Source organism: Cetorhinus maximus, chromosome 1, assembly GCF_964194155.1.
Source record: "Cetorhinus maximus chromosome 1, sCetMax3.hap1.1, whole genome shotgun sequence".
Taxonomy (NCBI): domain Eukaryota; kingdom Metazoa; phylum Chordata; class Chondrichthyes; order Lamniformes; family Cetorhinidae; genus Cetorhinus; species Cetorhinus maximus.
In genome coordinates, this window is record NC_135879.1 from 148,137,033 (window position 1) to 148,164,903 (window position 27,871).

The 27,871-nt window shown below is 43.0% G+C and overlaps 1 protein-coding gene across 5 annotated transcripts in view; it reads right to left on the bottom strand.

The window, feature by feature from the left end:
- The window catches only part of dlc1 (DLC1 Rho GTPase activating protein), a 585,847-nt gene that overhangs the window by 363,678 nt on the left and 194,298 nt on the right, over positions 1-27,871 (bottom strand). For 4 of the 5 annotated variants that reach the window (XM_078548306.1, XM_078548283.1, XM_078548300.1 and 1 more), the window contains exon 4: positions 24,855-24,986. The exons of the other annotated variant lie outside the window; for it this stretch is intronic. In XM_078548306.1, the coding sequence (XP_078404432.1) occupies positions 24,855-24,986 (132 nt within the window). The remainder of the gene's footprint in view (positions 1-24,854; positions 24,987-27,871) is intronic. 5 annotated transcript variants of the gene reach the window in all.

Below are 27,871 nucleotides of genomic sequence, written 5' to 3' on the forward strand. Positions count from 1 at the left end.
CCTCAGGTCCGAATTTGTTCCTCTAGAAGATTAGAAAGTGAAACAGAATGAATTTAATGCCACTCTGGAGGAACTGATGCATTAGTTTTCAGAGGGGACTCAGGAATGTTCACTATTCCGGGAGGAAGTCGACAGGTCCAAAAAAGAGGCTGCAGAGCTGAAGGAAACAATTGCACATTTGGAAGGAGCCTTGGAAAAACATTACATTCCACAAGAGGTATAAGAAGAGATGAAAATCAAGGATATAGAATGGCAAGCAAAGGTAGAAGTCCTCACTAAAGAGTATGAGGCCTTGCAAAATTTATTGGAAGAAGTGCAATTACAGGATGTGAGCTTGAATGGTAGCACAGAGGAATTATAGCTTGCCAAGAAAAACTTGATCAGTGGAGAGAATACAACATGGGGCAGCAACCAGATCTTTGGGTTGATGTACGTCATCTGTAACCAGCCTTTCTCTCTCCTGAGCAGGGATTCCTGTGTCATCCTGGATCTCCTCAGAAGGCAGAGGGTGTCAAGACTACCATTCACCAGCTAGAGCAGCACAGTCCTGAATACTCAAACACTAAAGAGTACTCAGACTTAGATTTCACCTTTGATTTATTTTCTCTCTTTGCGGAGAAGTTTCTCCGTTACCATTGCAGGTTCCAGAAAGCCCCAATGGTCAGACCAATCTACCGCCCATGAAATTACCATCACACCTTCAGTAGAAGTAGTACCAGAGAATGATCGGTAGTATGAGAAGCTGCTGCCTCCAAACATGATCATAGTATAGCTGGTTGACACAGCAACCATTGTGCACACACTGTAACTTCCAGCCAACATGCCACAACCACAAGTGATGCTGGAACCTGGTATCAATCTCTCACTATCGACAAAAAAATGCAGAGGTGAGCATATTACTAAACCTTTTTCTTGCCACAGGAATGCTCTTCCTCAGCCTCAGGGGATTTTGATGGCCAACATGGAGAAAGAAGAAGAGAAAGCAGGGAGACCAAGGAGACCAATACCATGCTTGTCCACCCTGCAAGAAACAATTGAGAGTAACAGCAACCATGGTTGCACCAGCCATACTGACCAAGTGTGTGTGAACATTAAGCAATTGAAGGAAAGAGTGAACATTAAGCAATTGAAGGAAAGAATTAATCCATATCCAAATGCCAGTCCAACCTCCAAGCTAACAACAAGGACCAGAACCAACAGAGCCTAGCACTCTTCCAACAGAACAGCAAATGAGACGTGGAAGAGTTATAAGGCCTCCAGACTTCCTGAACATCTAACTTCAAGGACTTGAAGTGGGGACATCGGGTAGTAAGAATTTTGTTCGTGCTAATACTCTAATAGCAATAATGTTGGAATAGCATTAAGGTTGCAACAATAAGGTAAATGCGTAAGACTTATAACGCCATAAGACTTGAAGTAAACTAATGTAACTCCATACCCATGGGATAAAAAATTGGGGAGAGGTGTAGAATAAGGGTCTGGTACAATGTGGGACTGAGGACAGTGCTGCCCTCCCATTGATGTAAGAAGGCTCATGGCCCAGAGCTAGGGTCAGTGTGGTGTTCAGCAGAGACATGTTAAAATCTAGACATGAAGATAGTTATATATACATGTATGTTTGTATGTGTATACAAGTAGTTAGTAAAGACTTGCAGACATGTCCTGTGACCAACACCATTACAACAGGTGTCACTGGCTGGGCCAACCTTTATTGCCCACCCTCAATTGCCATTGAGAAGGTGGTGGTGAGTTGCCTTCTTGAACCGCTGCAGTCCATGTGATGTAGGTACACCTACACCGTTGTTAGGGAGGGAGTTCCAGAATTTTGACCCAGCGACAGTGAAGGAACGGCGATATATTTCCAAGTCAGGATGGCGAGTGGCTTGGAGGGGAACTTGCAGGTGATGATGTCACCGTGCTCTTGTCCTTCCAGGCTGTAGATGTCATGGTTTGAAAGGGGCTGTTGAATCAGGCTAAATTCTTGGTATATAAAAAGAACCCTACACACTGATGAGTTTATAGCTGGTAAGCATAGCTTTTAACATTTGATGTGATGCTGTTCAGAAACACACGACCGCTACCACCTAAAAGGACAAGGGCAGCAGACACATTGGAACACCACCACCTGGAGGTTCCTCTCTCTTCCTAACAGCACTGTGGATGTACCTACACCACATGGACTGCAGTGGCTCAAGAAGGTAGCTTGCCACCACCTTCTCAAGGGCAGCTAGGGAGGGGCAATGAAAATGCTGGTCCAGCCAGTGAGGGCCACATCTTGTGAATGAATTTTTAAAAAAAGACCTTATGTTGGAGGGAAAGTCATTGATGAAACAGCTGAAGGTGGTTGGGTCTAGGACACTACCCTGAGGAACTCCCGCGGTGATGTCCTGAGGCTGAGCTGATTAATCTCCAACAATCACAATCATCTTCCTTTGTGCTAGATATGACTCCAAACAGTGAAGAGTTTTCCCCCTGATTCCCATTGACTCCAGTTTTGCTTGGGCTCCTTGATACCGCACTTGGTCAAATGCTGCTTTGATATCAAGGGCAGTCACTCTCACCTCACCTTTTTTACATGTGTAAAAATAGTACAGTCCTCAATGAATCAATGAAATGCATACTTTGCTTTTGTATTTTTAACAAGCAATACTGAGACATTATCCTCCCTGAGCTGCTGGAAGTAAGATAACTGATTTTGACATGCCTACTTCCTTGCCCTGCTCGTTCCAAAAACATAGTCAGGTTAAAGTTTATCACTCAGACTCCTGATTGGCTGGAAAGATGTTTTTTATAACTCATTTCAGCTTATGAAGGACTACATTTTAGAAATGTGAACCCCAATTTCAGAATAGAGCACAGGGTAATGATAGCTGAGGATAACATACAGGACTAAATTCTCAAAATAAAATGTAAAGTAAATGAGGCAAAATAAAAGTAAAATTTAAGGCAAGATAAGATAGAACAAATAGTGGAAAAAGATGCAAAATGTTTATTTAGAATTTTGTTAAAATATATGTTTCATAAGTGACAATGAAAATGCATATGGATTAGCAGTGTTAGACACTACCAGTGATATCCTAACACAATCATACATAAGTCAAAGGATGTCACTTTTATGAAAGATAAAGCATTGCAGAGTAAAGGTATTAAATTACTAGCATATTATTTATAACACAGGCCTCCTCTTGCACCCTAATAACCTTCACATAGTTAGAGATTACATAAATCAATTTTACAACCGCAATTGCTAGCAACAACACATTTTAGGGAATATGTTTCCACCACAGAATTATAGTTTTCAACAAGTGAAGAGGGCACTCTATTGAGTGTATACCTCCTCCACACTGTTAACTCAATATTATTACAATTATGCAGCTCTTCCTTGAGGATTTTCCCTGCCTGGTTGATGCTCTGTAACTACAAAATTAATTTAAAAAATATTCCTATTATGAGTTTACATCACACAGAGGAGGCTCAGGCCAATACATCCAACAACCTGCTCTGAAAACTCTGCTCTCATTTTGTCAGATGTGACAAATTCCAGCAAAACAGCTGAGGCAATCCACAACATTCTAAAACAGACAGCAACCTAAAGAAAAATCAATTTGTCCTATCCTGCAATATTAATGGATCCTTTAAAAAGTCCTAGGATCCATCTGGACCCGTACCTTCTCCAGAAACGAATTCCTTCTTCCTTGGGCCATACCCAACAGTGTACCAAGTTTCGTTGAAATCCATCCATTAGTTTTTGAGATATATTGTTTACAAATAAACAATCAGACTAACAAACATATGAACATTAACTCTGCCCACTTTCAGTGGTGGAGGTAATTCATTTTCAGGAACTTTTCAAACCTCTAAATTTAGTGCTAATGGAATTAAAATAGTGTAATGGCAAGTCAAACACCAGCAGCAGGTAAATTTCCAAGCTATCTGCAGGGCACAAAATCAGCCTTCTGAGTAAATACATTAGGGCTCTTACAGCAGCTAATCATAGTGCTGGAATTTTATTAATTATACAGCAAAGTTAGTGAGTGTTGGTTATGAACAGTGTAATTAATGCTTCAACATAGTTTTGGACAAAAAGATTAATATCTCTTCAAACTTTAATACCGTCATAATGTCCCTGTAAATGTCACCACACGCACTTAATGTTTGCATCACTTCACACATTTTGATCTTGGCAGATTCTGGGACCTTGTCTGCTTTTCTTGGATAAGGTTAACAACAATTCTTGTGCTGGAATCAAAGAGTTTGGGAACAACCAGCCATTTCAGACATTAACGTCATTATTCTTGTACAGACAGCATATTTTTCTTCGCTTTTTAATAAATATCCATACATCAAATAGAGAGAATATCATGCCTCATTTTTGGATTTTAAAGGTAGAGTACAATGGAATAAGCAAATGGAAAAATAGCAGACTGAAGTTCACTATTCCATTGATGGCCACTGTATTTTTATGAAGCACAATAAACTTTATTGGGAGCATTTCTTTTTCAGTTTTACTCCCCCTTCCTGTTCTGAAGGCATTGACATGTAAAGGATTTAAAAAGACTAATTTAGTTAATCTGGTTTGGGGCCTTACATTTGCTAGGCCTGAATTTTTCAGGTGGTGGGCGGGCTTGGCGGGAACGGGCGGGAGATGTCGCATAGCCCATCGCCACCCGCGATCGGCTCCATGCCGCTATTTTACATGGGCAAGGCAATTAAGGCCCACCCAGCGTAATACACAAGCTATAGCGCTCAACGCTACCTCTGCGGGCGGGGCGGGGAGGGAGAGTTGGGGCCAGCACTTTTTTGCTGCCTCAGGGAGACTGAATCGCTATTGTAAATAATGAATAAAAGGTTTAAAATTTTATTTAAATATGTCTCCTTCTGTGACTGTGTCACATGAGATGGGACATGTTTTTATATTGAGGAAAATTTATTTATTTATTTACTAAAAGCTTTGGTTTCCTAAAAATGCGAAGGCCATTTGGCCTTTTCGCCTGCCCACCAACCTTAAGGTTGGACGAACAGCATTAACAACTACATTAATTACTTCCTTAATGGCCTTAATAGGCTGTTTACATAGTGGCGGGCATGCAGCCAACTCCAGCGTGCGCCCGCCAAACGAAATATCACGGGACTGCGTGAAGATGTCGGGACACACGCCCGATGTCATCGCGTGTCATTTTATGCGTCAGCCTGTCGGGCCCGCCCCTACATGCCAACTGAAAAATCCTGCCCCTAGACATACTAATCTGTCGCATGAGCACAAATGATGGGGCTCGACCTGGCATAACTGTTAAAAGGGAAGCCCATGCATGGCTGCATAACCTGTAGGGCAGGATCGTGTGTTAACTCAGGGTTGAGGATTCTCCCTTGGGCTGCAAGGTTTGCAAGTTCTGGGGTCACTTGTGTGTTGGCACTCTGAGCTGAGTGTTGTATCCTGCTATCCTGGATCTGTTTGGGACCCTGAACTGGCATGGGGCCCCGTACAATTATCCATTATTGCTGGATCCACCTTGCAGTGCAAACAAGACAGAATCATATGCCATATTCCCTACATTACAAAAATGAGTATACTTCAAAATTGCTCCATTGGCTGAAAAGAGCTTTGGGATGTTCAGAGGCACTCTATATACAAAATATATGCACGTTCTTTCTCTTCTTTATTACAGAATTGCCTCTGATTCAAAATCTAGCTAAAGTATCCACAGGAAAATGGTGCTGTGCAAATGTAAATAACAAACTCACTAGTTGCTTGGGAGGTTGTCTTGTTGTGGTTGTGCATCACGGCACTCTGATGAGGAAGATCTAATAACAGGGTCAACTATTGGCTTTGCAGTAGCAATTCCCAGTGCCCAATTCCCAGATATTTCTTTTCCTGTCCACCACTGTGGTCTTACTATTTAAATTTCACAAAGCATACATTGTTGAGGAGGATCTAGCTGCTTCTTTTCTTTTTGTTGCTAATGCAGAGATTTAGAGAACACACAATATCTTTTCATCGGCTTGTACTCTATTCCCCAGTGTTTATTCTGTGATACCTTAAAACTAGGGCCAAGGGAAAAAATAACCTAGCCCTGGAGAGCAACAAAATTTGAATGCCTGATTGCCAGGCTGTCTCTTTCAAGTTCATTCAGGAGTTTTCCCCAAAGCACTCTAGCACTGAATTAACTGTGCATGTGTGGTTTCAAATTGTGAGCTGTACCAATCTGTCCACCTATTTCAAATAAGACAACACTGTTTAATATGACACATTTGTTTCTGAAAGTGTTTTTTTTAAAAAGCCCTGTTCACACTGAGAAAATAATGCACATCAGAGTGAAGACTTCGTGATGATATTGTAATGAAGCAGTAGAAAGAGGATAACGGTACTGTTTAGATTTAGTTTGATAATTTGACATTCTATATCCTGATTAGTAGAATTAAAGTTATACAACAGTAGTTAAAAGCAGCATACACCACCAACTTCTACACTTAAAAAATAATGATGTCTATCGATATACTTGCGATGAATAACATAATTGCATTTAAGGGGGGGAAGATGGAGAATCTTGACTGTGGTGTGCATTGTTAACAGGGGAGAAGATTCCAAACTGCAGGACTGGGATTCTAAAGGTTGGTTTCATGGGGGAGGGGGTGGGGGAGGAGATCTAGGTCCCAGAAGGAATGGTTGGGTCATGGTTGGGGGAGCGGGGGTCCAATAATGGGGAGGAGGGTCCCATGGCAGTCGGACGGTGGTTGGGTCAGATGGTTGTCAGGGGGGAGGGGGTAGCCAGGCAAATCATTGGGTGAGGGGTCTTACAGGGTAGCTTGCTGGGTCTGGAGCCCCTTGCTAGTCTGAGCCCATAAGCAGTGCTGTAAAGGCACATAGCTCATGGATTCTCCCCTTCTCACCTCCTTTAAGCTGCCAAGCTTTCCAAGACCTGGGAAACTTATCTTTTTTTTATTCATCCACCGGATATGTGCTTCGCTGGCTGGGCCAGCATTTATTGCCCATCCCTAGTTGCCCTTGAGAAGGTGGTGAGCTGCCTCCTTGAACGACTGCAGTCCATGTGGTGTAGGTACACCCACAGTGCTGTTAGGAAGGGAGTTCCAGGATTTTGGCCCAGCGACAGTGAAGGAACAGCGATATATTTCCAAGGATGGTGAGTGACTTGGAGGGGAACTTCCAGGTGGTGGTATTCCCATCTATCTGCAGCCCTTGTCCTTCTACATGGTAGTGGTCGTGGGTTTGGAAGATGCTGTCTAAGGAGCCTTGGTGAATTCCTGCAATGCACCTTGTAGATGGTACACATTGCTACCACTGTATGTCGATGGTGGAGGGAGTAAATGTTTGCGGATGTGGTGCCAATCAAGCGGGCTGCATTGTCCTGGATGGTGTTGAGCTTCTTGAGTGTTGTGGGAGCTGCACTTATCCAGGCAAGTGGGGGGTATACCATCACACTCCTGACTTGTGCCTTGTAGATGGTGGACAGACTTTGGGGAATGAGGAGGTGGGTTACTCGCCGCAGTATTCCTAGCCTCTGTCTGTTTAAAAATAGAATGGCTGTAAATGACAGCACGTAGCCTCATTATAATATTTAAATGACCAACCCACATCCCACCCATTTTGGGGAGCTAAGGTTTAGCCCATATCCTTGCAACAAGACTTCATTGTTGTGCTAACACTGCATCGACATAGTACAGTAGCAGATGATTTCTGGGCAAATAACTCTGCTTTATTTCAGCTTAATAAAGTATGCTACAGATTTATGGGGTTTGGTTTACAATTACTTGGCGAGGGGAGATCAGTGCGGACATACTTTGAAAATAGTGCTCCCATAATGGCATCTGTCCCCCCGACACGCTGCTATTTTCAAAGGGAAGGCTGGGGGCTGGGTGTATCCAGGAACCCGCTTGTCTCCAATTAACTGCCTGCTAAGCTCCTTGAGGAGTTTGTCATTGTGCTTGGGAGGGTGAGAATATGATTTTCAATTCACAAATTGCCAAACTCAAACAGTTCAACATGGGTGCCATAAAGTACTTTTTCTGAGGAAACATTTTTGGCAATAACAGTTAGTGTCTCAGATTGTGCATAGAACCTTTTCACTATCCGTTTGGCCCAGGGTGACCAAATCTTATGAAATAAAATAAGGGACAGTTCAACCATGGGATCTGAGGGACTGGTCTTGACTGTGAGAGTGGGGGCCATGTGAGCGGGATTCGGGGGTTGGGGAGCAGGAGCAGTTGGTATAACCTGGGGAGGAGTCTTGAGACCATAACAGCAGGGAAGCGGGGTTAACTAAAACTCACAACTTGTTGAGTTACAACATTATCATCTCTCTGCTGGCCGATTCATTCACTTGCAGTCCCACTTGAATCACTCAAACTCACTCTAGAGACTCCTTGGATCAGTCTCCCACAGGATGTCTTAGAAATATGGGATCAAAGGCGCTCCTTAAAGGGCACAGGACAAACAGTCAAAATAAGGGATAATCCATTAAAATACCGGACAGTTGGTCACCCTGGTTTGGACACTTCTCTGCACTGTGAAGCTCAGGTTGCCAACCCTCCAGGATTGGCCTGGAGTCTCCAGGAATTGAAGATCAATCTCCAGGACCCAGCTCTGTGCAACCCGGGAAAAGAATCATTGGGACATAAAAAAGATTTTCTTTGAACATTTCTCTTTACCAGTTACAAAAATATTGAAAATGGAGAAAAAAAGCTATTTGGCTGACTGTCAAGCATCCAATTAGGTAATGAGCCTTTTTGCTTGCCAATTGGCATAGGAAGGCGGTGCATCACAAGGAAGGATCTGTTGGCTGACTAATGGCTGGAGCATGTGGGAAAGTTACGTGATGAAACCTCCAGGAATCACAATTGGCAACCCTATGTGAGGCTGCTGTCCCTCTGACCTCCTGTCCCCTCTCTTTTACAAGACAGCACCAAGCCCCATCATGGCTACCGTTTGCATTTGAGGATTGTGCCCAGCAGTCGCCTCCTGCCTCCTAACAGCACTCAGTGCCACTAATTGGCCGTTGGGCTCACCACCGGCCCAATGAAGGCATCAGCATATGAAGATAATGTCACATAAGCGACATAGATGTAGCATGGGGTTGCATCCTGGAAGTTATCCAAATGTGGAGTTTCCAACGGTAGATAAAAATCTCAGTCATGGTTTGGAGAGTGATCCCTTACACATAGATAAAAGCAAAAAACTGTGGATGCTGGAAATCCAAAACAAAAACAGAAACAGAAATACCTGGAAAAACTCAGCAGGTCTGGCAGCATCGGCGGAGGAGAGCATAGTTGATGTTTCGAGTCCTCATGACCCTTCAACAGAACTAGAATCCCTTACACATGTTGTGAGGATGGAAAACTGGAGTATAAATTATCGTTGGGTCACTCTCATCTGCTTCCCAATGGCTGGTTAAGACTGGTACATTGGCAGGAGGCTGAAAGCACACTGCTGATCTGCTTCTTAGCTACACTTGACTTGTTGCCATCTGACACCACATTAAGTAAGAAAATGGAAGGAAAGCAAGTTTAACAACCAGAACCAGTTCATATAACATGTCCCAAAGCACTTCACAGAGGCATTATTTTTCTTCACATTTTAAAAAATTGAGGTATTATATCATTAGAAGAAGCATAAAGTTTCCATCAAACATGCGTAAAAGAAGATACTCGTCACACAAGACATTTGGAATTGATTTCCTGGTTTCCTCAAGGGCTTCTACAACTGAGGCAAGGCTGACAGCCACAAAGCTGCCTTAACCGTTACCTTGCTAGACAGCCCCTAACTTGAGCAGTGATGCTTTCTGTTTTCTCACACCAATCATCCTTGCAAAAGTCTGTGACTGGGGTTCATGTTGAAAGGTTAATATTGCCTAAATATGCCAATAAAGCCACCCAATACAAATTGGGAAAAAAAATCAGATTATCTTAAACAAACACAAATTTAAAAGTCAAATACCAAAGATTTAACTCCATTGCTTCATACATCAAGCTCATTTGCTTCATTCCTCCAATGCACTTTTTGTGTTCAGCATTCTTCTAGGTTGCTTACAATTGTTGAAAACTGGTGTTTTCTCCCGTGGTGCCACAATATTATTTGTTGATTTTTTTTTGGTGCCTTTAGTTTTATGAGGGTGTGGTTTTTTAAAATTATATATTATTATAAAAATAAACCATTTCAAAAGAATGTGAAATGATTTTTGCACAGATTGGGGATTGATGATTGGATGGATTTTCAGCTTTTCATTGAGGTGTGAGTTTGGTATCAATAGGTTTCATGAGTCTTGAACAGTTTACCATTATTAAAGGCATCAGGTTTTTTATTAGGTACCGTCTGGTGAGTAATTGTTGACCTTAATCTCAGTATACATTGTTTGAGGAGCCTGATAAAGTTGATCACCCAAGGCTTCAGTAAAAGTTTGTCTTTGGCATGTAATCTCTTGTAAAGTGGACTCAAGTTTTTAATCTGCTGCTTATCACAATTGCTTGTTCTACTAATGCTGACAACATATTAAAATGCCCACCTTGTGACACAGGCATTGTCTGCTGTATTTGGTAATGCTGTGTTGCATAATTACTTATGTAGACACAGGGATATAATCTGATGCTCACCTTTTCCATGAGCCTTACAAATGGCGTTGTCTTGTAAAATAAAGTTTTGGAGCATATTATAGGCTATTTAGTGATTTTATAATAGGGTATGTTCAGTTGTTCCTGGCTAATACAACTTCCTGGGCCAAAAAGTTCTGCGCAGGACAACGAGCCTTATCACTGGCTTGGAGAAGTGGCTGAAATTTTCTGTCCTTGCCATTTTGAAATGTTTTGTAATGTTCTTTCAGATATTTTATGAATAAAGTATATTTTTCCAAAAAAACATATGCTATCCTTTACTATGTTGATGACATATTGTGAGAAGTATTGCCATCTCCAGAAAAATACACCTCTACTTGTGAGTCTCAGAGATTCTGGACGACAGTTTCTTATCTAACACTTCCACCAGTGTGGAGCAACATAGGGCAACATTTTCCCCCCTGTCGGGGTGGAAGTGCGGGAGTGGGCGCGGGCATGCAGCCTTCCGATCAGCGCTCCTGGTTGGGGGGGGTGCCACCATTTTACATGGGCGGGCCGATTAAGGCCCGCCCAGCGTGACATCTGCCAGGAAGCGCTGTGCACTCCCTATGCGGGCAGGGGGGGATTCCCTCAGCTGGGAATGCGCTTTGTCGCGCATGCGCGCAAAGGAGCACGCAGATCTCCCTGAGGCAAAGTGCTGCCTCAGGGAGATTGGCTCCGATTGAAAACTTTAAATAAAGGTGATTTAAAAATTTTCCTGCCATGTCCCCTCATGTGTTGGGACATGTCCATAACTTTTATTGAAACATTTCACAAAAATGTAAATACCCTAATGAAACCTCATCCCACCCGTGGATGAGGTTCCATGCTTTTTATGAAGCCCGCCAGGGCTCCCGGCCTGCCCGCCAACCTTAAGGTTGTTCGGGCAGGTCCATTAATCATTTTAATTAGTTTTTTAATGGCTTTAATAGGCCGTTGACTGCTCGGCTGAATCGGCTGCACGCCCGCCGAACTGAGAATCTAAATGACACGGGGTGACGTCGGGACGCATGCCTGACGTACCCCTGCGTCATTTTATGCATTGGCGAGCGGGCCCCACCCCTGCTCACCAATTGGAAGATGCTGCCCATAAAGTAATGGGACATTAGAGTCATTCACAGCAAAGGGAGTGTGACAAAATTGCGTTTGTAAACAATGATGCAAACTGAGGCACGAGTATTCTGGCATCGACCGTGTCTGGAGTTAGGCACTTTTTCATTTCACATAAATGTTTTAAAATTGGATTGAGAAGGTCTGCAGCTGCGCTCACAAGCATATTAGAATAGCTGAAAAATGGACAGGTTAATAGTTGCTCCTAAAATGAAAGCAAAATACTGCAGATGCCGGAGATCTGAAATAAAAAAAAGAGAAAGCGCTGGAAGAACTCAGCAGGTCTACAGAACAGTTCCAAAGAAGTGTTATTTTAGACTCAAAACATTAACTTTGCTTCCCCCTTCACAGATGCTGCCAGACCTGCTGAGCTGTTCTGGCACTTTCTGTTTTAGTTAATATTTGCTCCTTGTCAGAGCTAAACCTGCCTAAAAGCTTCCCAATGCACTGATGCTCTTTTAGCGAGTACAGCACTCAATAATACTTCATACCTATGAAACTTCATTATGATTTATGCTAACAGTTCCTTCAGTAGACATCTGGTAATACAAATTGGTATGCATTGCAGCCATTTATCAGGCTTAAAAATGCAACAATGACAAATTTAACAGTGCAACTGCTCACATGTGATCTGAATGTGCATTCGCGTCACCGCTAAATTAGTGAGGGCTTTTTTTGAGACGCCTCTCAATATTGAAATGAGGGTGGGTACCCATTTCAGGATCCATTTGCTAAATTCTTTATGACTAGCCTGAGCTTGTGCTACAAAAGTACCAAATAAGGGGAGGTGGTGGTGTTGTCACTGGACAAGTAATCCAGAGACCCAGCATGATGCTCTGGGGGCTTTGGTTCAAATCCCACCACAGCAGATGGTGAAATTTTAATTCTAGCTTTTTTTTTATTGAAATCAAATTTGAGATTTGAACCAAGGATCCCCAGAGTATCATACTGGGTCTCTGGATTACTTGTCCAGTGACAATACCACTACACCACCACCTAGATCCTAGATTTTTTATTGAAATCAAAGTCTAATGTTGACCATTGTTGATTGTCATAAAAACCCATCTGGCTCACTAATGCCCTTGAAAGAAGGAAATCTGCTGTCCATACCTAGTCTGGTTTATATGTGACTCCAGACCCACAGCAATGTGGTTGACTCTGAAATGGCCTAGCAAGGCACTCAATTCTGTTGGGCAATAAATGCTGGCCTAGCCAGCAATGCCCCTATCCTATGAATGAATAAAAATAAATTGTAACTTTACCAGATATACAGTGGCCCAACCCAGCTTGAAACCATCAGGAAAGTTCCTTCTACTTTCCTCGATGTGAAGTCAGAATGAGCAAGAGTCCTCCTCTTCTCTCCCCATTAATGTTGTAAACTCTATGATAACCACTCCACTCTTCTCTTCACCCACCTGCCCTTACTTACATAGAAAATAAGAGCAGGAGTAGGTCCTTCAAGCCTGCTCCGCCATTCATTATGATCATGGCTGATCATCCAACTCAATAGCCTGCTCCCGCTTTCTCCCCCTATCCTTTGATCTCTTTCGCCCCAAGAGCTATATCTAACACCTTCTTGAAAACATACAATGTTTTGGCCTCAACTACTTTTTGTGGTAGCGAATTCCACAGGCTCACCACTCCCTGGGTGAAGAAATTTATCCTCATCTCAGTCCTAAATGGCCTACCCGTATCCTCAGACTGTGACCCCTGGTTCTGGACTCCCCCACCACTGGGAACATCCTTCCTGTACCTACCCTGTCTAGTCCTGTTAGAATTTTATAGGTTTCTATGAGATCCCCCCTCATTCTTTTGAACTCCAGCGAATATAATCCTAACCGACTCAATCTCTCCTCATATGTCAGTTCCCCCATCCCAGGAATCAGTCTGGTAGACCTTCGCTGTACTCCCTCTATAGCAAGTACATCCTTCCTCAGATAAGGAGACCAAAACTGCACACAATATTCCAAGTATGGTCTCACCAAGGCCCTGTATAATTGCAGCAAGACATCCCTGCTCCTGTATTCGAATCCTCTCGCTATGAAGGTCAACATACCATTTGCCTTCTTTACCACCTGCTGCACCTGCATGCTTACCTTCAACGACAGGCGTACGAGGACATCCAGGTCTCATTGCACATTCCCCTCTCTCAATTTATAGCCATTCAGATAATAATCTGCCTTCTTGTTTTTGCTATCAAAGTGGATAACCTCACATTTATCCACATTATACTGCATTTGCCATGCATTTGCCCACTCACTCAGCTTGTCCAAATCACACTGAAGCATCCCTGCATCCGTCTCACAGCTCACCCTCCCACCCAGCTTTTTGTCATCTGCAAATTTGGAAATATTACATTTAATTCCCTCATCTAAATCATTAATATATATTGTAAATAACTAGGGTCCCAGCACCGATTCCTGTGGTACCCCACTAGTCACTGCCTGCCATTCGGAAAAAGACCCGTTTATTCCTACTCTTTGTTTCCTGTGTGCCAACCAGTGTTCTATCCATCTCAATACACTATCCCCAATCCCATGTGCTTTAATTTTACATGCTAATCTCTTAAATGGGATTTTATCGAAAGCCTTCTGAAAGTCCAAATAAACCACATCCACTGGCTCCCCCTCATCAACTCTACTCGTTACATTCTCAAAAAATTCCAATAGAATTGTTAAGCATGATTTCCCTTTCGTAAATCCATGCTGACTCTGTCCGATTCTGCCACTGTTTTCCAAGTGCTCAGCTATTAAATCTTTTATAATGGAGTCAAGAATTTTCCCCACTACCGATGTCAGGATGACTAGTCTAAAATTCCCTGTTTTCTCTCTACCTCCCTTTCAAAATAGTGGGGTTACATTAGCTACCCTCCAATCTGCAGGAACTGTTCCAGAGTCTATAGAATCTCGGAAGATGAGCACCAATGCATCCACTATTTCTAGGGCCACTTCCTTAAGTACTCTGGGATGTAGATTATCAGGCCCTGGGGATTTATCGGCCTTCAATCCCATCAATTTCTCCAACATCATTTCCCTACTAACACTGATCTCTTTCAGTTCCTCCCTCTCACTAAACTCTGTGTTCCCCAACATTTCTGGTCTGTTATTTGTGTCCTCCTTGATGGCCGACTTGATGGCTATTGCCAGAAAGGCAGGTGACAAATTGGTCCTCTTTGGCACAGTGTGTTGCCCCGGAGGCACAACAAGCCTCAGTCGCTTGCCCCAATCATTAAGATGATGGTCACGGTTCAATTTCAGGCAACCTCCTTGGGCTTGTGCCTCAGCCACCTCTCCAATCATGGCCATTGCCAGGCTCTAACTAATTTCAACCCCCAGGTGTTGCATCATTTTTATACAAAAACCTACATTTCTATGTCTCACCTCACAGAGGAAACCAAGTCTCAAAGCATTTTACATGTTGGTGGATTAAAGCAGACACCAATCAAAAGGGAGAAAGAATAATATGAGATAAGGGTTGGAGGAGGAGTAGAAAGCAGGGACAAAGAGTCGCCTTTGGAAAGCAGGGATGAAGGTGGCAAGGTAGCTGAAGTTAGAGAGGTAATGTCAGAGGGCAGAAACATAATGGCTGAAACAGTGATTAGTGAAATTAGAGCAAAAGAGGAATAGCTTGGTGTCGGAAGAGCAGTGGATATGTGCCAGTGCACGAGGCTGGAGGAAATCACTGTGGATGAAGCGATAGAGAGATTTTAAGGCAATAGAATCATTTAGCTGAGGCAACGTAACCAACTGAGTTTAACATTGGCAGGAGTGATCCAGCAGGAGGATCTAGTTTGCACTATTCTGTGCACTCAGCTCACAACTGTTCTCAGTTTCCAGCCATTGACTTTAATTCTGGCACATTAATCAGAAATTTTCTTGTCCTGTTTTCTGGACTAGAATCAAAAACAGCCTCACAACAGCTCATGTGCTCAGAAACTTGAAATATCTGGGTTGCAGGACATGGAGCAACTGTCTTAATGAAGATAAATTGTTTCCACATGACCACCATATACTAAACAAGCCAGATTCTTAAACAAATCAAAACTGAGCAAAATCAACTGATAGAGAGAGTTAAAATCTGAGTTTCAGATGTGGGAGAGGGGTAGTGAGAATTAAACTGATTTTGAATTAACTTTAAAAAGCCAGTGTTACAACATTAAAATAGACTGTTGTAAAGCCTCAACAGCAATGTCCTTGTCATTGCGTTAAGTTTATGCTGCAGTAGATGTCCTATCTGTTGCGTTACAGTTCCTATTCTCCCCAGTGCCTGCTGTGGCATTGAAGGTAGTACGTCATTTAGAAGTGCGCTGCTAGTCTTCCAGTAACTCATCCAATTATCTGTTGTTCATCTGTGATTCTGGAGAATGTGTGTTGGCGTGAGTCAAGGCGGCCACCACAGTGTTGTCCAACTATCGTCACCTCACAATCACAATGGAAGCCACTGAAAGGCCATTAAAAGTGAGAATTGTGGTTGATCTTCCTTCTCCCTGGGCCAGGACGCTGGGGTCAATCTCTAACTTTACCAGTCCTGCTGTACCTGAGACCAACTGAAATAACACTGAGCAGAATCCGAGCCAAGGACTTTCATGGTCTGTCCAGTTTTAAAAGTACTGTATACTGCTGATGTTTTCCAGTAACAACTCCCACAATGCAGATTTTACAAGGTTGAAAACAAATATGGAACAAATTAGTCCAAGATTTCATTTAAAGACCTTGGCTTATTTACTGATAAAACTTAAAGTTTTATGTTATTTAAAATTTTGGCGAACTCTGGATTCGAATTAACTAAAGGCCAATGAGTCTAACATCAGCGGTAGGGAAACTTTTGGCAAAAATTCCGATGAACAGAATGAATCTCCACTTGGAGGGGCAAGGATTAATCAAGGATAGTCAGCATGGCTTTGTCAGAAGAAATCATGTCTAGCAAATTTGACTGAATTTTTGAGAAGGCGGCTAGGTGTGTAGATGAGAGTAGTGCAGCAGATGTAGCTTACATGGACTTCAGTAAGGCTTTTGACAAGGTCTCGCATGGGAAACTGGTCAAGAAGGTAAGAGCCAATGGGATCCAGGGCAATTTGGCAAATTGGATCCAAAATTGACTTAGTGGCAGGAGGCAGAGGCTTATGTCAAAGGTTGTTTTTGTGACTGGAAGCCTGTGTCCAGTGGTGTACCACAGGGTTCGGTGCTGGATCCCTTGCTGTTTGTAGTGTACATTAATGATCTAGACATGAATGTAGGAGGTATGATCAGTAAATTCACAGATGACATGAAAATTGGTGGTGTGGTAAATAGCGAGGAGGAATGCCTTAGACTACAAGACGATATAGATGGGCTGGTCAGATGGGTAGAACAGTGGAAAATGGAGTTTAATCTTGAAAAGTGTGAGGTGATGCATTTTGGAAGGGCTAACAAGGTGAAGGATGAATGGTAGGACCCTAGGAAGTACAAAGGGTCAGAAAGACCTTGGTATGCATGTCCATAGATCCTTGAAGGCAGCAGGACAGGTAGAGAAGGTGTTTAAGGAGGCATATGAGATACTTGCCTTTAGTGGTTGATGCATTGAATACAAGAGCAGTGAGGTTATGTTGGAGCTGTATAAAATGCTAGTTAGGCCACAGCTGGGGTACTGTGTGCAGTTCTGATCGCCGCACTATATTGCACTGGAGAGGGTGAAGAGGAGATTCACCAGGGGCTGAATCTTCCAGCCAGTGAGCAGGGGGCGGGGTCCGCTCACCGACACGTAAAATGATGCGGGGTGGCGTTGGGCAAGTATCCCAACGTCACCCCGCGTCATTTAGATTTTCAGTTAGGCGGGCGTGCAGCCGACTCAGCTGCGTGCCCGCCGAACTGTCAACGGCCACTTAAGGCCTTTAAGAAAGTAATTAAGGCAATTAATGGGCCTGCCTGTCCAACCTTAAGGTTGGTGGGCAGGTGAAGAGCCCAGGCGGCCTTCAGAAAAAACATGAAACCTCATCCACAGGTGAGATGAGGTTTCATGAGGGATTTAAAATGTGTATAAAATATTTAAATATAAGAAATTGACATGTCCCTGCTCATGTGACAGTGTCACATGAGGGGACATGTCAGGAATATTTTTTCTACCCTTCCAAAAATTTTTAAAACTTCCACTGACCTCCCTGAGGCGGCACTTTGCTCCAGGGAGATCTGTGTGAAAGAGCGGACTCAGGGACCCCCCCCCCTCCACCCCCACCCTCCCCCCCCTCCACCACCTCCCCCCCCCCCCCCCCACCCCACACCACCATCCACAACACACCCTCCCCAGTAAAGGGAGCACACAGCGCTTCCGAGCGGACATCACACTGGCCCGCCCACGTAAAATGGCAGCACGCCCCCAATCGGGGGCGCCAATCGGGAACCCGCCTGCCTGCGCTCGCTCCGCACATCCCCCCCGACGGGGGGAAAATGCTGCTCCAGGATGTTGCCTGGGCTGGAGCATTTCAGCTATGAAAAGAGACTAGATAGGCTGGGGTTGTTTTCCTTAGCGCAGAGAAGGCTGAGGGGGGACCTGATTGAGGTATGCAAAATTATGAAGGACATAAATAGGGTAGATAGGAAGGAAAATTTCCCCTTAGTGGAGGGGTCAATAACTAGGGGGCATAGATTTAAGGTAAGGGGCAGAAGGTTTAGAGGGGATTTAAGGAAATATTTTTTCACCAAGAGGGTGGGGGGCTATTTGGAACTCACTACCTGAAAGGGTGGTAGAGGCAGGAACCCTCACAACATTTAAGAAGTGTTTAGATGAACACTTGAAACGCCAGAACTTACAGGGCCAAGTACTGGAAAATGAGATTAGAGCAGATAGGGGCTTGATGACTGGCGCAGACACAATGGGCCGAGGGGCCTCTTTCTGTGCTGTAAAATTCTATGACTCTATGACTTTGAAACTTTGATATAGAGTTCAAATCTTTGAATTTCACGAAATAAAATCTGAACCCAGTTCCTGGAGATTGTCAGACTTGTAAAGTGTTACCGTTTGGACACATGCCATTTCTACACTGTCACCAGTTGGACTGATGCTTTTCACAGAATCACAGAGCTGACGAGGCTCTTCAGCCCATTGAGTCTGTACCGACACGTGAGAAACACCTGACCTTCCTACACTTGGCCCATTGCCTTGAATGTTATGATGGGCCAAGTGCTCATCCAGGTACTTTTTAAAGGATGTGAGGCAACCCGCCTCCACCACCCTCCCAGGCAGTGCATTCCAGACCATCACCACCCTCTGGGTAAAAAAGCTTTTCCTCACATCCCCCCTAAACCTCCTGCCCCTCACCTTGAACTTATGCCCCCTTGTGACCGACCCTTCAACTAAGGGGAACAGCTGCTCCCTATCCACCCTGTCCATGCCCCTCATAATCTTGTACACCTCGATCAGGTTGCCCCTCAGTCTTCTCTGCTCCAACGAAAACAACCCAAGTCTATCCAACTTCTCTTCATAACTTAAATGTTTCATCCCAAGCAACATCCTGGTGAATCTTCTCTGAGTCTCCTCCAGTGCAATCACATCCTTCCTATAATGTGGCGACCGGAACTGCACACAGTACTCCAGCTGTGGCCTCACCAAGGTTCTATACAACTCCAACATAACCTCCCTACTTTTGTAATCTATGCCTCGATTGATAAAGGCAAGTGTCCCATGTACCTTTTTCACCACCCCACTAACATATCCCTCCGCCTTCAGAGATCTATGGACACACACGCCAAGGTCCCTTTGTTCCTCAGAACTTCCTAGTGTCATGCCATTCATTGAATACTTCCTTGTCAAATTACTCCTTCCAAAGTGTATCACCTCACACCTTTCAGGGTTAAATTCCATCTGCCACTTATCTGCCAATTTGACCATCCCGTCTATATCTTTCTGTAGCCCAAGACACTCAACCTCAATGTTAACCACCCGGCCAATCTTTGTGTCATCCACAAACTTACTAATCCTACCCCCCCACATAGTCATCTAAGTCATTTATATAAATGACAAATAATAGGGGGCCCAGCACAGATCCCTGTGGTACTCCACTGGACACTGGCTTCCAGTCACTAAAGCATCCTTCTGTCATCACCCTCTGCCTCCTACAACTAAGCCAATTTTGAATCCACCTTATCAAATTACCCTGTATCCCATGTGCATTTGCCTTCTTTATAAATCTCCCATGTGGGACCTTGTCAAAGGCTTTGCTGAAATCCATATAAACTACATCAACTGCACTACCCTCATCTACACACCTGGTCATCTCCTCAAAAAATTCAATCAAATTTGTTAGGCATGATCTCCCTCTGACAAAGCCATGCTGACTATCCCTGATCAAACCTTGCCTCTCCAAGTGGAGATATATTCTCTCCTTCAGAATTTTCTCCAATAGTTTCCCTACCACTGATATGAGATTCACTGGCCTGTAGTTCCCTGGCTTATCTCTACAACCCTTCTTAAATAGCGGAACCCCCAAAGTCATCCCGCCCCATTTAAATTTTCAGGATGGTGGGAGCACAGTGAGATCAGCTGTCTGCCCGCCGACCTGTCAATGGCCAATTAAGGCCAAAGACGGGATAATTAAAACAATTAAAGGCCCTGCCCTTAAGGTTGGTGGGCAGGCCAGGAGCCCCAGTGGGCTTCTGAAAAAACATCCCACTGGCAGGATGAGGTTTCATGTAGGGTTTAAAAAAGTTTATTAAAGTTTCAGTGAAATTTATTAACATGTCCCATCTCGTGTGACATTGTCACATGATGGGGACATGTTAAGGATTTCATTATTTTTCTATTTTTAAAGTTTATACAACTGTCAGTGATCTCCCTGAGGCAGCACTTAGCCTCATGGAGATATGCGCTCTTTCGTGCACATGCGCGAAAGAGCGCACTCTCGCATTTGGGGAATCCCTCCCGCCCACACAGGAAGTGCATAGACGTCACACTGGGCGGGCCTTAATTGGCTCGCCCACTTAAAATGGTTTCTCTGGCAGGGATCGGTTCCCCACCCACTGGAGATTGGGTCGGGCCCTCCCGCCAGACAGGCAGAAAATTCTGCCCATGTACTCATATGTGACTTAGTCACATGAAGAGGGACATGTTAAAAATGATGTTAAAAAAATGTTTCTTCTTTATTTATTTACCGTTGGAAATCTTATCCCGCCAGTGGATGAGGTTTCGTAAAAAATGCGAAGGCCGCCTGGTTGAGCGGGCAGCTAAAAATACAAATAAATTACTTGTTTAAGGGCCTTAATAGGCCTCTTAATTGTCAGCGGGTACGCTGCTGACTCTTGCGCACACCCATTGACTGAAAGATCGCCAGGGTGAGCGATGATGTCGGGACGCTCGCCTGATGTCATCATGCTCTATTTTACTCCCGATCAGGTCGGGCACGTGCCTGCCCACGGGACGAAAAATTCAGCCCAGTAAAAGCATGAAAATGTTGTCTAACGTTTTAAGTCCAGTCACAGCGAGCAGTGACTCTGTTGTGGCAATACTGTGCTTTTTTAAATTGTTTTAACTTCAATAGCACAATATTATCAAAGAATGGATTTGTCAGGCAAATAAATGCACTAATTTTCCAGAGAAGCTATCTTTTTGTCATGGCAAGGAGTCTCCACGTAAATGAACAATATTTACTGCTCTTAGTTTTCATTGATAAAATGCCACTGTTACCTGGATGGACATTCCATATTGTGCCTCTGTGTGGTCTAACCTAAGTTTGCTGGTGCAGTGCAGAGATCAAATAATTCAAGACATTAGGAACAATATGGAAGGTTAAATTAAATTACACAGCTGGTTGCATCTGAATGCCTTTAATTCTTCTCCTTGTCAATGCAACCCTGGTAATGCAGTAATCAAAGTGTAATGGAGTCATTACTCATTCCACAAACCCTACTCCTCACAAACCAAATCCTGTCAAAAGAAAGAGACACTAGCCTTTTCAGACTCATCCATGCCATACACTCCCTATAAGCTTCAGTTGCTATAAATTTCAAAACTATAAATTCTAGTTGTGCACTCAGGCAGAAACGTGATAATTCATCACGGATCATTTTCTAGGCCAGACATGCTTATCCAATCTCTACTCTGTTGTACAGCTTTGTTTCCTGCCTTTACTAGTGCTGCTTACATGCAATGCACTTCAGCATCAGTTACACTTACAGTACTTATTTACACCACAGGTTTGCGCCTGGTCAAATCCATACCCTGCATAGAAATAATGGGCTGGATTGTAAACCTATTGTGCCAGTGCAAAAATCACAATTTTGCCTTGTACTTCATGCTGCAGTTTCAGTGCAATGTCAACAGCTTTCCTGTGTGACACCTCTTCTGTCTCTGCTGCCTTGGTGTTGAAACATTGGCATCCAACATTCTTGATGCACTACTGGATTAATGAACATCATGGTTTAGCACAAAGTGAAATGGATCAAGTTTAGTCCCTGATTCTGTGCTGGATTTATGGCAATGTTTGGAACATAGTTGGGAGGCTAAAATTGGCAGCAGAGCTCTTCAGGTTTGGAAAAAAAAATATCCGCAAGGGTTCAGGGTTATGTCTTGGGACTTCTTCTAGATAGTGAATGTGTGTGTACATCAATTAAGGATTAGCTTTGTTACTTTCCACTGTGTGAAGGCTCACACAGAAAAATAGCAACTTGGTTTAGCTACTGTAGAACTGCTGGTAATCTTGAAGCCAAACCCTGGAAAGATTCAGCACCTTCGGGAGAATAGAAGGTGAGAGATAAATTTGGGGGAGAATGATTACTGGTGCCCTCAGGCCAGAGCAACAATACGGAACTTTAATAATATGATAGAATTATTGCTCAAGGGTGCACACTCCCTAAGTGCTAGCTGCAAGCTTCACTCTAAAATATCACCTACATAGACTTCAACAACTGAGTAAAACCTATAATGTGAAGAACATGAAAGCTAAGAGAGTGAAGTTTTACGAAGATTTCGTATGACTTTAGCATACTCCTAGTGATAAACTAAATAGTTAGCAAATTTGAATCAGACAAACGGACCTTGGCATCCAATCTAATCTGCATAAATGTCATCCAAGACCCTGCAAGGTCTTGCACTAAAGGTTGAATCTCACAATTTGGCTTCTCACGTGCTGTGGGGTAACAGCACGCTGAATTGAAAATAATTTAAGTGACTTACCAGTCTTTAAACCATAGCATATGATATGGTACAGGATGTATTGGAAAACACATTTGGAGGAGAATGAGGTTTTCGATTTTTAAAAAAATTCATTTGTGGGATGTGGGCTTCGCTGGCTAGGCCAGCATTTATTGCCCATACCTAGTTGTCCTTGAGAAGGTGGTGGTGAGCTGCCTTCTTGAACTGCTGCAGCCCATGTGGTGTAGGTACACCCACAGTGCTGTTAGGAAGGGAGTTCCAGGATTTTGGCCCAGCGACAGTGAAGGAACGGTGATATATTTTCAAATCAGCATGGTGAGTGACTTGGAGGGGAACTTCCAGGTGGTGGTGTTCCCATCTATCTGCTGCCCTTATCCTTCTAGGTGGTAGTGGTCTTGGGTTTGGAAGGTGCTGTCGAAGGAGCCTTGGTGAATTCCTGCAGTGCATCTTGTAGATGGTACATACTGCTGCTACTGTGCGTCGGTGGTGGAGGGAGTGAATGTTTGTGGATGTGGTGCCAATCAAGTGAACTGCTTTGTCCTGGACGGTGTCCAGCTTCTTCAGTGTTGTAGGAGCTGCACTCATCCAGGCAAGTGGGGAGTATTCCATCACACTCCTGACTCGTGCTTGTAGATGATGGACAGGTTTTGGGGAATCAGGAGGCGAGTTATTCGTCGCACGATTTACATTGATAAGGAAAGATATGGACACATACTTTCAAAGTGCTGCTATTTGAAAGAAGTAATTCATTAGTGAGAAATGACATTTCATTTCAACATTGGATTTCCAATGGAAGAAGGTTGTACTTTAACTAAATACAGCATTTTATGGAAAAGTGGCACTTATTTCCTTCTAGTTTGCTTTCTTAAACCTTGGGTGATTGTTGTAGAGATTGATAAATGGCTGACGATGTTCTGGGTGAAGCACTGGTGATCATTATGATTATTAGGCCATTGTGTCCCTGGGCCCTTTTTACTTAAATGGATGTCAGTTAAGTTACTTAAATGCAGCATTTTAATTCATTAGAGGATAAAGCCGTACGAAATAAATTGGATTGTGAAAAATTGCTTTAGTGATTATGTGCAGTGAAATTGGAAACACATTATTTTTGAATGAATTGGATAAATTGCTGAATGTAGCAAACAGGATAATTCCTCCATCAATTTTGCTAAATCAAAAAATATCATGGCTAGTTTGCCTTGCGGACTGGAAAAATCTGCACACAAGTGATGCAAAAGTGCCACTACTTCAATGGTGTATTTGAATGCCTAGAAACTAATGACTGTACTCTTATGATAGACATTGTGAGTTCTTGAAGGGTCACCGTGGCATCAAAGTTGAGAACAGTAATGATAGTCTAAGGTGAATGATTGAACCTTCTTGCAGCCAAATAGTTTACCATAGTTAAATCTTTCCGGTAAGTCTGCATCTTCTCATGCCCTAGTCCTCCATCATGCCTGGTTAACTGACTCAACTTGGAAGAGTGTCTGCTGGGAGTTAGAAGCCAACTATGCCCTCTGTTCTCCTGGTCATTCAACATGATGCACTCATCTATGACCACAAATAAATGCTCTCCTCTAATAATATAGCTTAATTTACTGCTATAATTATACTTTTGAAAGGTTTCTATTCATTTAACTCAACTATGCCAGATCTGACTTGGGGAAAAATGCTTGTTTTTGATTTGATTCTGCAGCTGTGGACGACTGCATGAGTTCATCATCAATGACCCTAAGAAGGCTTCAACAAGTAAAACTCAGATTTTTATTTCCATCATGTTTCACATCTTTTTTGTAGGAGTAAGGAACCATCAGATCAATGCCAAACATGGTCAAATAGTCTGCTAATATTAGGCCATTTTTAATGCATTTTTTCACTAAAATCATCAGAGGGGAGAAAATATGGCCCTTTGGAAAAAAAGCTAACACTGATAAAGTTACATTCTTGGCATAAATGTTGCTATAATTTATAACCATCTGTCTGTTCTAAGAATTATCTGGTTTGTTTAAATTTTCCAAACCTACCCCAGCCTTTGGTTTAGCCCCCGGACCTGCCATGGGGGATGTTGATCCAAGTGGTGAGTGGACAGGATGAACCTTCTGGTTTTGACTGATTGCAATCACATCTGCTCCATTCTCTGAATCAGACTCCAACTCCTGCCAATAGACCGTGGGAAACATCATAATGTTAACCCATACAAAGCAACAATAAAATAAAGCAAGAAAAACTTGCAGTTATATAATACCTCTCATGACTTCAGGATGTGCCAAAGCATTTTACAGCCAATGGAATACTTGTGAAATGTAGTTACTGTTGTAATGTAGGAAATATGTCAGCCAACTTGCACACAGCAAGCTTCCACAAACAGCAACATGATAATGACCAGATAATCTACTTTCGCGATGTTGGTTATGGGATAAATAATAGCCAGGACACTGGGGATATCTCAACGCTCCTCTTTGAATTAGTGTCAAGGGATTTTTTTATATTCACCTGAGAGAGTGGGTAATAAACCCATGTAAAAGAATACTGCAAGAAGGTAATAATCATCAGCATAGATTTTCTCAAACATTAGTGACCTGGGACTGACAATAGCTTTGATATCAAGCCACACTCCTTAGATTAGTCATCCATGTTCTAACTTCAAAATGTTTACAAATCTGTGATTAAAACAAAATCCATGGATGAAGCTTTTTTTTTTAAACTGTTCGTGTTGTGATTCTGATAAATTTTGCTCATTCCGGTCTTAATGAACAGCACTTAATACTGAAGCAGAATCTGAGAATCCCCTTTTATTCCATCTTTGTTTTGTGTAAGCTACATTCAATGCAAGTTGTACGTACAGTCACTACCACAATGAAGCTGGTCTTATACAAAACATTTCCAATACAATGACAGTCAGATGATGTGCAGCATTTCAAAATCACATCCCGAGATCAATTAGAGACATGGGATGTAATTGCAAGTCACTGATGTTCTCATTTTTGAGGAGTTAATTTAGATGATGCAGGATTCACCAAAGGAAATCTACACATTGGCAGAGGTTTGGGGGAAACAGTTTCTGTGATGAATTGGAACACAATATGAGGGGCTTTTGCAGAATGCATGTGTCACTTGCAAGTTCAATTTATTAAAATTTCAACATATCAAGTCCTGTTAACAGCTCATTCCACTAATGAGGACATAATTCTTTGAGAAATACAGTGTGGTTCGAACAACAGCAAGTTTGCTCTGTTAACTGATAAATGATCTTATTTCCCACTTTCAATTTGCTCCAGGGTATTGCTAAAGGCACTAATTATTTTTAGGGTACATTTTCAGTTACAGCTGTTATCTAGTTTACCGCTCAAGCAATTGATCTTTAGGTGTGCCTCTAGACAGCGATTTATAGCAAACTGTTTAATTGTGACAAGTATTAAACATAAACAAGGTGCTGTACTCCAGGGACAGAAACAGGTACATGCAATGTATGTAACTGCGTTTTTTATTTTGTAGAGGCATATTAGGAAGTAGTTAGATTTTTATTTATTATTTGGTCATCGTGAGCCCCTGACTGTAACTGGAATCTATAATATGAACTGAACATACATTAGTGACCAATGTTTGCTGAGCTGCATGTAGCTCTTTTATACCTTTTTTGGTCCATCCAGGGGGTTGGCAATAATGAGGCGTTAAATGCCCTTTCCGAAAAAGACACCATTAATATACTGCTACAAAAAAAAACCTTTAAAGGAAGCTTAGCTAATCAGATTAAAGTGACATTTCCAAGTGTGATGATGCCCTCCAGTGCCTTGGTGCCCACCGGTCTCAGAAGGCCTGAAATATCCCAGCAGACAACGTATGCTCTCTCTCCAGGGATACCAGACTGTGGACGTAGCCGTGGAAGAGAGGCAGGCATCTGGGCCAAATGGCTCCCTTGGCCATTCGCTGCCTTGGCCTGTTGATGACCACCTTAGCCAGATCCAGGAACAATCCCACGATGAGGTCCTCAAATCTGCCAGCTCCCCTCTGCTCCGAGTTGCCAAAAATCAAAAGATGCAGCCTGAAATTGAGGGGCAATCCCCTCAGATCATGGAAATAGGGCTGCACCTTATATAGACGTGAAACACGCACCCCTCCCAGCTGTAGAAATTACAGGCGGCCTGGGAGTATGTGAATGGACTTAACCATCTATTATCATATGCCACCCAGCGGTGGCCCCCACTTCCTCCAGATGGCAGGGCGGAATGCTGTGTCCGGGTAGCCAATGAAGATGAGGAAGTGGAGGGTGGGCAAGAGCAGCCTCTCCGCGCAGAATGGAATGGCACGGCGAAGATATCCTGAAAGAAGGCTCAGCTTAAAAATAGCCTATTATACCTGACTAAACATTAAAGTGAGAGCAATTCCAAATTAAAAACAAACTATACAATCTGTAAAACAGGCAATGTTGCTTTTGTGAAGGAATTGCAGGGCAATGAATGAGAAAAAGGGGGAGAGGGGCCAGAAATGAGAGAGAGGACAGAGACTGAGAGGCAGGTGAGAGAAATTATCATAAAAGCAAAATACGGCGAATGCAGAAATCTGAAATAAAGTAGAACGTGCTGGAAAAACTCAGCAGGTCTGGCAGCATCTGTGGAGAGAGAAACAGAGTAAATGTTTCGAGTCCAATATGACTCTTCTTCTGAACTTATTAGTTATTAGGGAAATTATTAGTTTGTTTATTGTTAAAGTAATTGAATTGCTTGTTGTGTCTTGTTAAAAATGAATATCAACTCATTCTTTGATTTCATATTTTGCTCGATCATTGTTTGGAAGGAATGTGTCCAATTTCACATTTGTTATTTATATCCTGTAACCTTCATTCTTTGCAGCAGAGCTGGCAACCAAAAGCAGGGACCGCAGACCCTTTCCTCCCTCCCTCATTCGATGACACTGAAGACAATTGTGGCATCACCACAGCTGCCTGGCTGAGGTCAGTGAACTCAGCACAGGCACAGTAAAGGCCGTGGCAATCTAACACCTTCCTGCTGGAGTACTGCTGAACCCAACACATTTATACAGT